This window comes from Syngnathus acus, chromosome 6, assembly GCF_901709675.1.
Source record: "Syngnathus acus chromosome 6, fSynAcu1.2, whole genome shotgun sequence".
Classification (NCBI taxonomy): Eukaryota; Metazoa; Chordata; class Actinopteri; order Syngnathiformes; family Syngnathidae; genus Syngnathus; species Syngnathus acus.
In genome coordinates, this window is record NC_051092.1 from 10,485,890 (window position 1) to 10,497,809 (window position 11,920).

General features: G+C 40.6%; 2 protein-coding genes across 4 annotated transcripts; one reads left to right on the forward strand and one right to left on the reverse strand.

The window, feature by feature from the left end:
• Positions 1–150: 150 nt before the first annotated feature.
• atp6v1e1a (ATPase H+ transporting V1 subunit E1a) lies at positions 151–4,754 on the forward strand. Of its 2 annotated transcripts, none has more exons than XM_037254686.1 (9): positions 151–330; positions 531–596; positions 713–822; positions 1,431–1,497; positions 1,630–1,719; positions 2,051–2,119; positions 2,209–2,303; positions 2,435–2,522; positions 4,626–4,754. In XM_037254686.1, exons 1-9 carry the CDS (start codon positions 298–300, stop codon positions 4,650–4,652), a joined length of 645 nt encoding a protein of 214 aa, XP_037110581.1. In that variant the 5' UTR covers positions 151–297; the 3' UTR covers positions 4,653–4,754. The 2 variants fall into 2 exon arrangements, with proteins under 2 accessions (XP_037110581.1, XP_037110580.1); XM_037254685.1 differs by lacking the exon at positions 4,626–4,754 and adding an exon at positions 2,793–3,127 and having other exon boundaries at positions 152–330.
• On the reverse strand, positions 3,275–10,910 carry slc25a18 (solute carrier family 25 member 18). Of its 2 annotated transcripts, XM_037254683.1 has the most exons (10): positions 10,784–10,910; positions 9,496–9,820; positions 9,074–9,196; positions 8,237–8,292; positions 7,999–8,089; positions 5,776–5,891; positions 5,468–5,651; positions 4,638–4,810; positions 4,256–4,331; positions 3,275–4,181 (listed from the first exon to the last, which is right to left on the reverse strand). In XM_037254683.1, exons 2-10 carry the CDS (start codon positions 9,513–9,515, stop codon positions 4,040–4,042), a joined length of 981 nt encoding a protein of 326 aa, XP_037110578.1. In that variant the 5' UTR covers positions 9,516–9,820; positions 10,784–10,910; the 3' UTR covers positions 3,275–4,039. The 2 variants fall into 2 exon arrangements, with proteins under 2 accessions (XP_037110578.1, XP_037110579.1); XM_037254684.1 differs by lacking the exons at positions 7,999–8,089; positions 8,237–8,292; positions 9,074–9,196; positions 9,496–9,820; positions 10,784–10,910 and adding an exon at positions 6,103–6,355 and having other exon boundaries at positions 5,776–5,959.
• Positions 10,911–11,920: the final 1,010 nt, after the last annotated feature.

Here is an 11,920-nt window from a genome sequence, read left to right on the forward strand (position 1 = left end):
AGGGGAAGTATTATTTTAATTATTCACTCGTATTTGTTTATTGCATTTGGAAAAACCAATGTGTTATACTCTGTTGAATCGTACTTTTTAATGCTTTCTTAAGACACAATCAAACCAATTGTTTTATTTTGAAAGACAAAATCGGAACTCTTGTCATAACTTATTTTCGCCCAACTTGGTGTGTCGCGAGCGGAAGCACTAAGTTATACTGTCGTGCAAACGAGATCTCACAAGTTGCCGTCAAATCTCGTTTTATAAACTGTTTTTGGGTAAACATTAATTTTACTAACAACAAAGATGGCCCTCACCGATGCGGACGTCCAAAAACAGGTAACTATCATAGTCAGATACCAAACTAACTAGCTAAAAGTTTGATGAACGGTAAAAACATTGAACTACCGTTAACGCTGCCAAATGATCGTGCTAAATAACTTTTCCCATTTTAAATTTGCCTTGATGAAAAAATCTTTTAAAAGTTCCACCAGTCGAGACTTTGAATCTGACAGATCTTTGGATGTCTGTTGTGACAGATCAAGCACATGATGGCCTTCATTGAGCAAGAGGCCAATGAAAAGGTTGAAGAAATTGACGCCAGAGTAGGTGCCTCCCACCCACCCACACACACACACACACACTCACACTCACACAATTAATGCATTTGTATGTTTATGTACTGCTAAAATGACATTATTATTATGCTCTATGATTGCAGGCTGAGGAAGAGTTCAACATCGAAAAAGGTCGTTTGGTCCAAACGCAAAGGGTGAAAATAATGGAATACTATGAGAAAAAGGAAAAGCAGATTGAACAGCATAAAAAAATGTGAGTTTCTTTTAAGGGGGGTCCGGGGGAGGTCTCAAGAACTGAAAACAACCCTGGTTTTGATTTTTTTTTCTAATTGGGCACATTTTGTATTCTCTGTTGTCTTTAAGTTATTCATCTAGATATCCCTTTTTTACATTGTCACTTTACCTGTTCAGGGTCACTTCACTTTAGCTGTTCAGGGTGACATGCAGGGAGCTGGAGCCAGTCCCCTCTGACATTTGGTGAAAGGTCGACCGCAGTCAACTGGTTGGGCACTCCTGACTTAATATGCCTCTGTCCAATCTCATACCATTATAACTAAAGTTACTCATTTATATACAGACTACTCATGCTCTAATGTCAAATCGGGATTCATGTGAATCGAAGACATACTGCAAATTTGGCAACTTTCTATTATGGATTTCTCTCATATCCCATCTGAATAGCTTTTCAATTCTTAGCATGAGATCTTTTCCATGGGAAATTTGGATTATGATTAAACTTGACCTCTTCTAGACTTTAAAGATCAGCGCTGTTTAGTCATTGATTACAGTGGTGAATGGTGAAGGTCTTGTCCTCTTCAGTGCGCTGAAGTAATCTGTGACGTTTCTTCCCATGAACCACAGCCAGATGTCCAACCTGATGAATCAAGCAAGGCTGAAAGTGCTGAAGACCCGTGATGACATGATAGCGGTAAGCGGTCATGCTGTTTCGCAAATATCACAATATTTAAATATCCCTTTGTCTTGTACCGAAAATCAATCAGTGTAATATTTCTTGGATTTCTTTTGAAATGTTTCTATCCCACGCCCCAATGTGACACAGGACATGTTGTTCGAAGCTCGACAAAAGCTTGCAGCGATTGCTCAGGATTCTGCCAGATACTCCACATTGCTGGAGGGTCTTGTGCTTCAGGTAAAAAAATTGGGTGGAGCAAAACAAAAATTAATTTGTTGTGCAGTTGAGATGCCACTCTCATTCTGGAGATTACTTTAACAAACCATAATTTTGTTCACGGGCTCCTGCTGACAGGTTTCCCTTGATTGTATCTTGATCAGAACGTGCACACGAGTATGATTGTCATGTCATCACACTACTATAGACGTGCAGGCAAATTGAATTGCATAACTTTGTCGATTAAAGTGCCAATCCATATGGCCTACAGATACGGGCATGGAAACATTGCAACTGTTGTTGCATTAGTAAACTGGGTGCCTTTTTTTGAGTTTATTCCTCTACTATGTAGGGTTTCTACCAACTGCTGGAAGAGAAAGTTATCATTCGGTGTCGACAGCAGGATGTGGAGATGGTTCAGGTGAGGTTGATCTGGGAAAAGTGCGAGGAAGGAAGCGGAGTCACAAATGTTTTTAGTAAGTGCTGCATGTGTTTGCGCTTTGTTGGTAGGCTGCTGTGAATAAGAACATCCCCATCTTCAAAGAGACTGTGAAAAAACACATTGTTGTCAAAATTGACATGGCCCATTTTCTACCATCAAGCATGTAAGAAAATTCTAAATACAATCACAGTTATTCTACATTTCAAATAAAACACTTTCATTTTAAAATAGTGAATAAAATTTTCATTAATCTTGTTTTTAATTTTTGGGACACATGAATTGTTGTTTTCACAGCTGTGGGGGAGTGGAGGTGTATAACAACAATGGCAAGATAAAAGTATCCAACACTTTGGAGAACAGACTAGAACTTCTAGCACAACAGGTAAAGAATGTTAACATGGAAAACTTGAAAATAAATCACCAAGAGTGATTCTAAGATTTGGTCTGGAGAGGGCGCTCCACTCCACAAAATGCCAAAATAGCGAGTGGGACCCCTCAAGGCAAACTGGCTCAGAGTATTTCATTCACAAAGTAAAAAAAAAAAAAAAAAAACGTTGCATGGGAGCATTCGATTATGTTGGTCTAATTATATTTATTATTCAAATAAATATTGGACTAGTTATGTGTAATTTGTTGCTTTTCCTCCAAACAGATGATGCCTGAAATCAGAGTGTCCTTATTTGGAGCCAACCCCAACCGCAAATTCACAGATTAATAGCTCATGCGATGGGCGCAGCATTTACACACGTGTAGATCAACACTGTGTTGCATACTACTTCTGACAACTAGTATATTTCCTCAAGTGCCTTATTTTTATAATGGAACAGATTTAAATTTGTCTCAGCCATTTGTGTGTAATTTTTTTTGCTTCAAGAGAAATTAACAGTATTACAATGTATACAACTGTATACAACCAAACAAGTAACATGTTTATTATAAGGGAATGCTTAACATTCAAGAGCAAAAGCGATAAATGAGTACAACAAAGATGTCTGTGTGTATCTTTATTTACAAGTTGTAAACAAACTTTACATGGAATTTTGCTATGCGAAAAATCTTGCCTAGTTATACAAACTACAGCATTGCATTTAAAATACTTTTTAGAAATAATTATTTAAGTGCGTAATTGTTTTGTTTTACAAAATGAATACTGAACAGCACAAATCAGAAAATTCAAGACCATTTCTTGTTTTTTTTTATTTTAACAAAGAACAATAATAAGGCTTTCATTTTAATTTCCTTTTTTTTTTTAAAAATTTGTTAGAAGTAGGTTTTGGTCCCATTATTTAGGGTTTATTTTAAACCTTCTGTTCAGAAGGAAGCATCAGCATGGTTTAAGTGCAGTGGCCCAAGAGTGTGTAGCTTTTAGGCCGGAAGTGAACTGCGTGTGTATATTTTACGCTAATGCAGGGATTAAGTCATTACCATCAGATTAACAAAGGACCTACTGACAGGGAGCATTTCCCAATCCAGGTATAGGGAATCCAAGGTTACAACTCAGGCCACACAGATTGAGTGGGAAGAAATCATAACGGGGCAAGTAAAGAAGATCAATTTTTTTAATCTGTGAGGTTGAGGATTATGCAATGAGACCACTTGAGATGATTTGGAACCAAGCAAATGGTTAGCAGCAGCCTGATTGACATGCAACTTTTTCTTAGCAACCAGACAATGATCTCTTTTAGGTGAAGGGATAACTCCGGACGTAAATTCAAAATGCCTTGCGGCACAGCACACACAGTACACAAGACCCTGTTGCCTGCACCTTGCAAGCCCAGATAACAGAAGAGTGTGAGCTGCTGGGTCCACACGTAGTATATTGGGGCCTTCACTAGTGTACTCCAGATTGACTGCGCAAAATGAATTGTGCAGATACAACACGACCCACTGACGATTGTTTTATTCCATAAATCCTAATACTGCTTCCCCAACACCCAGAAAGTAGACACCTTGCGCAATGCCAAAAAGGGGGGCAATGACCAATGCGCGGCATGCTGCACCTTTCAGGAATGCTGAGGGTCCCTCTCGGCTCATTATGCGCCTACAAAAGATACATGTGATCAATAATGGCGAGCAATACACTACAGAGTTAATATCCAATTGTAAAATATTTACCGTGTGCAGTCTACAATTCCTCTGTAGGTGTCCTCCCCTTCACCTTTTTGCAGCGTTTGCAGTCGAGTTTTTACCACTGTACGGTTGGCAAAATCAAAGATGTGTTACAACTTCCGACTATCACTGTAGTACTGACCCTAAAAATTGATTAGATCATGTCAGCGTACCTAGTACAGCATCTGTCAAGATGTATTGATTTAGATAGTTGATGATGTACAGCGCTGTTACCATTTAAAATTGTCAATTGACCAGGATTGCATTTACTGTAAAATACCACTCTGTGATATAAAATCCAGATATGTCGATGTTTAATCTTATCTTCTATAATAGGCTGTTATGGGTTGAATCACTCTCGCTTCTCCACAATCAGTTCTCCACTCACCATCCAGCGGTGTGACAGCTACAGCTGCCACTGAGCCTGCAGCGCATCCCGCCACAAAGGACTGCCAGAAAGGAGCCTTTGCCTGCACCTCTCCTGGATTTCTGTGTTTTTCCCTCCCCAGTGCATTCAGGTTGGCAAACAATGGGAAGTAGATCATTGAGAAAGGGACATCCCTAAAAAATATATTTTGGTAAGTGTTAAGGTAAAGTATAGCTCACGTACGAGAAGAATGGTGTGATAAAAGATCTGTGGCCTTTCCCTTTGTAACATAGCAACCAGACATAGTTGGAGAATCTATTGATCAGTGTTGATTAGAGGTGACAGGAAATGCTGTACAACAAACATTCTAGTCTAGTTACGTAATCCACAATGCACCAATCAGAATAATGAGGGTGTTGAATGGTGGGAGAAACAATTGACACATTTCTATGAGATCCATTGAGTATAAGTTCCTTTGCCCTTACATAATGAAATCAGAGCACAGACTTCCGCCAATTAAGGCCAACTCAGACATTTTAACGTTTGTTTGAGTGCAGTCAAATAGGATGAGGCAATGTTTATTTCAGTGCCACATACAGGAAGCTTCTTTTTACTGCCGCCCCCTCAACCCCAATGCAAGTTGACTATAACAGTCGAAAACTCTTGAATCCCCTGATGTGTACTTGTATCCAGAGCAACACTTTGTATGAGGTTTTCACCACACTTAAACGACCTAACTTTGGAAGGAATTCTTTATTTATGCTAACTGTGATCACAAATAATCTGATTGAGTTAAATTGAGTTGATTTTGTACGAGCATATAGTGGCCTGTGTGTGCATGTGTGCAGAACCTCATTAAGGTGGCTCCCGCTCCCCTGTACAGGCCCGCAAGACCTCGGGTCCTCAGCAGCTCCGCTGTGATGCTGGTGGCAGATGTCCGTAGGGCAGGACTGGGCCGGGGCGGCTGGGGTGCCACTAATGATGGAGCGGAACCAGGAGCAGTAGCCTGAGCTGGTGTGACTTTCCTCTGGGCAGCTGATCAGAAAAAAATATTTTGTGAGCTTACGTCCTCGACACGGTAAGTCATTTTGTTAGTGAAAAGAAATGTTTGCGTTTTATTGGCTATATTAGTTAGAATTCAACATGAAATAAATCTCACCCAGCCTCCCTGCATCTTGTAGTTGGATTTTCAGCATTTCCATGGGAGTCGTGACCACCACTTGACATGTCCCGGCCCCACACCCTGCCAGAACTTCCCCCCAAAGGGGCAAATGGCTAATGACAAAACAAGACAACAAATTTATTGTATTACAGGCATTTCTTATTATTATTATTGAATCACCAAATATCTGGGGTTTATTTACCTCCCACTAGGGAGCATTTTTGGAGACAGCACATAGGCAAATGCTAACATCTCTTGACTTTTATACAGGCACAAGGCTCACTGTGCATATTTGCTAAGTTGGCAGACCTTTTCCACCAAGCAGGGCCTCCCGGTACTTCCAGCCTTTTGAGATGCGCCTGGTGGAGTGACAATTTGGTGGCAGAAATACATTCTAAACTTAGGCCTATTCAGACCAGTTGATCTAATGCAGGGCACAGACAGATTCTGAACTCGTATGCTGCCTTTAAAGGGAGTGAAGGAATGGGTTCGAAATACAAAAAGTCCTGCCTAGCTACAAAAACAGATATGCTCAAACCTCATTGAATAAAGTACAGAAGCAGACAAGTATATTCACATATTAAATCAATAAAAGAAACATTTTAAGCATATAATTATACCTACACACCAAATCAATAAAGAAGACATAACTAGACATTTTTGATAGGGGGTAATGACAAAGGTTTTTATAACTTTATGATCTGATATGTATTTCTGAGCACTTTGAAATAACTAATGTTTTTTGACATATTGCCTGAACAGCTTAATGACCCTTAATGGAACTGTTTAATGCATGCCTGATGATTTTCTAAATTACGGACACTGCCAAAGTCGTCTAAAAATGTTCAGTACTTGATTATATCTTATGTTTTGACTAATGCTAGACGCCAGTTTTCGATTACTACTGAACGTTCTGGACAGAGGGAAATATTTTGCCTAATAAAGAAAAGATATGGTTGGAAGCATGATTAAACTAAGAATATGATGACGTAAGCAAGTACATGGAGTATCAAAAGAACAAACAAACAAAAACATGGTAAGTGGTGAGTACAAACTTTGCATAGTCAGGGCACATGAATAAATTGATGATGTCACAGCCAAAAGCTCCCATAATTCCGTACAAAATGACAAAATTGAAAGAATGATGAATGGATGAGGTGCGACAGTGTATGTGCAAGAATGGAGGAGAATGTTTACAGGAAGGTCACTTGGAGATAAAACCAGCAGGTGCCAGAGGGAGACAGCCAAGAACCCGGCCAAAGATGATCGTCAAGGCTGAAAGACGGAAAGGAAAACAACAGCCCCCACACACATCGAATCGCCCATAATCAGCACCCAACCCCACAGAACCAGCTCTCACCGAACCAGCACCCACTCCCATGGAATCAAACTCTCCTGCGAACTTGCCCCACGCCAAAGACTCATCACCCATCAAACTCGGCCCACGCCGGCATGTGCAACTGAATATAAGCTGACCAAAGAACCTTGAACGTTGCCTTTTCTGAATGGAGACTTTCTGCTCTTGAAGGGCCCAGCGCTGTATTGTACTTTCCTGAAAACAGAGCTTTCTTAACAAGAATTGTGATTGAACTCAACCAACCTGTGTAAATCTAATTTCTGCTTCAGTGTCTTAGCATTTTCCTAAATCTGAAGAAATCAAACGAGCACGCAGTGAGTAAATTGGATAACAGGTGATCGGCAATGGCTTTTGCCGTGAGGCGCAGATAGTGCGCTCCCTAAATTGTGGACCAAAAATCCAACAGGAGGAAAGCAGTTGCTTTGATCGACTTTAATTGTGACCACAGCATCGCAGCACTCCTTTTTTGCGCACATCCTACGCTTGTCTGCCAAATTACCAACATTTGGTGTAATATTCGCACCCCGCCAGATTCACACCAGTCACCAAAGTAGTAGTGTTAAATGCAGGGCTTGCCATTGACACCTGGCAACCTGCCAAATATGGGTAAATTTCAACTCCAACAATTAGCCTATCTTTGTGTTTTTAATCAAAATTCTTGCCATGAGTGGATGACAAAATCAATGATCAAAAATATCCTAAATGGTTAATTATTAGAAACATCTTAGAGCTATTGCTTGGAACACATTTGGATTATTTGAAGACAATTGCAAAACCACAACATTGTCCAAATATTTACACACCTCATGGAATCCTAGATAGCAAACAAACGTAGTATTCAAATGGATGTTTTGAAAGCTTACCCGTCTCTGGAGAGTTTTTGTCTAAAGGCATCGTTAGCCGCCAGTTTGATTGCTTTTTCCGGTGTGACAAGAGTGAGGTTGACTGCTGCGCCTGGTGGAGGCAAGCACGCTAATGAGAGACAAACACTTCCATCTTGCAAAAATATGATGAACCGTTATCTGATGGCTACTACCATGCTTTGCAATGTCACAATAAACAGTCAAACTTGTATATTTCTTTGTGTCAGGCATTAAATACCTCTGTAGCATCCAAAATATCCTTCTGAGCGAATTGTCTTAGCCAGACAGTCCCACCTGATATGACCAAAGAGAAATAACATTGCCTCAGTTGGATTGTAAAGCTCACTACTGTGGCCCTAATTTGGAGGTCAACTGCCATTTAAATATGCCCCAAAGGTCAAACTATACCACCAGAATGAGGGAGGTTACATCTGACTTGGCCAAATAATGAGACTTTTTTTTTTTTTTGTCAAGCAGCTGCTAATATCACTTAGATCGTAGTAAACAGCTAAAGATTTAGTATGTTGATTAATGTTGAACTGGTAGCACACAATCCAACTTTGATTCTTGGGCCTTGAAAGGGAGTTAAGCCATTTTGGGTAGTTTTCCATCTCTGAGTCACTGTGGAAAACTGCGGTCTGGATCTTGTGCTTCTGAGCACAGGATAGTCACACCCACCATCACAAGGCTGCCCACCGCAGAGAAAATTCAGGGTCTTATAAGGACGCTGACACATTTTTCCACATTATGTATTTTTGCTTTTTGGTCATATTCTACCACTAAAACAAATGTTTATAATAAGTGAGTCGAGTTACATAAAAACAAAACATGCATGCAGCTAGTTATGATCCTGATTTTCCATGGGACTTTCTCAAGCACTAAAAAAAAATGGGATGAGACAAACCATGAGACATTTATCTTTGCAAGTCTCCTCTCAATTAGATTCTTTGTGATCCATCTGACAATGCAGTCTGTTGTTTAGCCGAGTTGCTAATTTAATAGAGTGATACAATGCACTTGTGCTGGAATAGGAAAAACTGATATTTGTTTGATTTGCTCTGGAAACCATACTCACATTCCTTTGTAAACCTGGGCGCCCTGTTGGTTCTGTAGGCGGGTTTTGGCCAGATCGATAGGAAATACACATGTCACACCAACCAGGCCTGCCACACCCCCATTAATCAGCTTAGCTGGGAGACTGCAACGGGATCAACACACATTGGACACATGCATGGACACAGACATGTACGACATGCAGCTGTCAACACAAGCACCACGCATGGCTGAATAACTACTCAGATGTCTCACTGGTTGACTTTAAACAGTATCATGGAATCAACATGCTTAAAGGGAATGCAAATAAATAAAGTGGAAACAAATCCGTCTTTAGAGGATTAAAGTCAAACAGATTTCTAGTGTCAGACCAATTTATTCTGTAGTGTTTAGCCAGGTGACTGGAGTAACAGCAGATGGAATGTTTGACAAAACAAAGATTACCTTATTTTGTTCTCCGTCATCCTGTTTGCGTTTGGGCTCTAGGCCCTCAACTCCCTTCGTTGTCCTCCGCCTACTTTCTCCTCTTCTTCCTCTTGCCTTCCACAATTTGGCACTGAGCTTCAAATGGTCGGCTCACCCTTCGTCTTTCCCACTAATGCAGTCTTTGAGTGTGTCACCAGTGGATTGCTCTTTTTCCTCCCACTGGTGGACGCCTTTTTTTCCCTGTTCTGGCCAAAACCAGCAATGGTGGATCTGTACCAAGGCCAGCCCCTCTGCTGTTTTTGCTCTCCCTCACCACATTGCACAAACTCTCTTCTTCTTCTGCCTTGAATAGAAAACACATACAGGAAAAGGGATCGCATGAGATCAAAATCTTTATGGAATCATTCTTAAGACTAATAAAAAATATATACATAACAGTACTAAGACAAAAAAACTGGGAGTGCTCTCTCTAAACTTTCTTCTAACACAGAAAAAAAGTATTTTGATAAAGCACTGGAAACAAAATAAAAACACATTATCCTGTTGCCACACAGAAGTATTTTTATGAATTATATATAAAGTAGGCCTAAAGGTGTGGAGGTTATATAACAGGATGAGTTTTGTAGGAAACTTTGCAAAACTTCACAGATCTTTCGCTTTATTTAACACACTCATCCCCGACTTCCTCTTTACTCATCTCTCTAATTAATCTGACTTAATCTCCACCTTTACTCTGCCACTATTTTTGACACCATTAAGCTTCATTCTAGCTTTACTCTTACGACAGGAAACTATTTCTCAGGCGAGGATTAGGATAGCTTCATTATTCCTTTGTCACCCATCACAGCATATCTTTTTGCATTTTTTCATCTTTTCCCCCCACTCATTTGTTTTCATTGCCAAATGCCATCCACATTCTGCACATGCTTTTCCCCGAGCCTTTCAGTGAAACTTTCTTTCAACCAGGCTCTATTCACACACACACTCAGAGAGAAGTGACCCTGGCAAAACACAGAGGGCTGCCTCACCCCTCGACAACCTCTCTCTGCAAGACCCCGGGTACCCTTTATTTAGGATATTCTGACAGAATGAAGTACCGTAATTTTCGGACTATAAGTCGCGTTTTTTTTTCATAGTTTGGGTGGGGGGGCGACTTATACTCAGGAGCGATTTATATACATATATATGGGGTTTTTTCACTTTTTTGGGCATTTTATGGCTGGTGCGACTTATACTCCGGTGCGACTTATAGTCCGAAAATTACGGTAATTTTCTTCCGTAACAGTGAGGAGATGAGGATCCTTACCTCTGCGGCTGCATCCCACAGGCTGGATCAAGCTGTCCGCTTTCCTCTCCCTTCAACCATGCGTGCATCAGTGGTAACCCACCCAGAGTGAGCTGAGAGAGAGGCCAGTCGTTGCACAAACACGAGCATTGTCCATCCATCCATCCATCTTCTGTACCGCTTAGTCCCCACGGGGGTCGCGGGCGTGCTGGAGCCTATCCCAGCGTCATCGGGCAGTAGGCGGGGGACACCCTGAACCGGTTGCCACGAGCATTGTCTCATTGACAAAGTACCTCCCTCTTGTGGTGACTGTGTGAGACACAGCCCCCAGCAATTGCATTAACACAACTGAACAATTGCATATAACACAATTGACATATACTATACTCATGTACTTGTTGAGCCAACATAATCAACAAGATCATATCAACGGTTCACTTTTAATGTGTTTGTTGTGTAATAGGTGGTAAAAGCAAAGACAAAGATAGGGTTATCCATTCATTAGCACTTTTATTCATTGCCCTCTGCGTTACATAATACCCCAGTCTGAAACTAATCAACCAACAAAAATGTTTCCAGACTTGTAGTACATGTATTGCTCGGGTACTCCAATGCCAAAGATGGAGTACTGTGCTGACTGGTACAGAAATATCTTAAAAATCAAATTTGCATAAACAAGGGTTCATATGAGGACGTAACCCACAAGAGCATGTGATTACCACACAAACCACCACTATTCCCCCCTCCCTCACTAATCTATTGATTCCTGGTAATAAGGAAATGCATCTTTCAGTGTGTTGGATTTCTGTTCTTTCCCCTGTCTGATGTGCCGTATACTTTGAGTACCGCTCCTGAATTGTCATGGTTTCTCTTCACTTTGTTCTCAGGAAAGATGCTCCCAAGGGTTCCAGTCAAGATAAGACATGCGTTTGCACTGATGACTCTGTTGTGCCCAGTTGCTATGGCCCAGAGTTCAGTTTTTCCAATCTAAACAAATTTTCCTGCACTAAAATATCTTATTACAACACTTACTTTAAATGAGTAAGGTGTAAAATAAATATTGGTTGGTCAGTTTCTCCATGGTATAGTCATAGCATGTTTCCATTGATGTCCATCCATGATTTTTGATACATATAGTGTCGCCGAACAGCAAAAATA

What these genes read in the sequence shown, in the direction of transcription:
- slc25a18 (XM_037254683.1), bottom strand. Translation starts at nt 9,515, where the DNA reads ATGACGGAGAACAAAATAAG. An exon ending in ATGACGGAGAACAAAATAAG is followed by an intron (nt 9,197 to 9,495) that starts GTAATCTTTGTT and finishes ATCCCGTTGCAG; the next exon opens with TCTCCCAGCTAAGCTGATTA. An exon ending in GGAATTGTAGACTGCACACG is followed by an intron (nt 4,182 to 4,255) that starts GTAAATATTTTA and finishes TATCTTTTGTAG; the next exon opens with GCGCATAATGAGCCGAGAGG.
- atp6v1e1a (XM_037254685.1), top strand. Translation starts at nt 298, where the DNA reads ATGGCCCTCACCGATGCGGACGTCCAAAAACAG. An exon ending in TTGAAGAAATTGACGCCAGA is followed by an intron (nt 597 to 712) that starts GTAGGTGCCTCC and finishes CTATGATTGCAG; the next exon opens with GCTGAGGAAGAGTTCAACAT. An exon ending in AGGATGTGGAGATGGTTCAG is followed by an intron (nt 2,120 to 2,208) that starts GTGAGGTTGATC and finishes CTTTGTTGGTAG; the next exon opens with GCTGCTGTGAATAAGAACAT.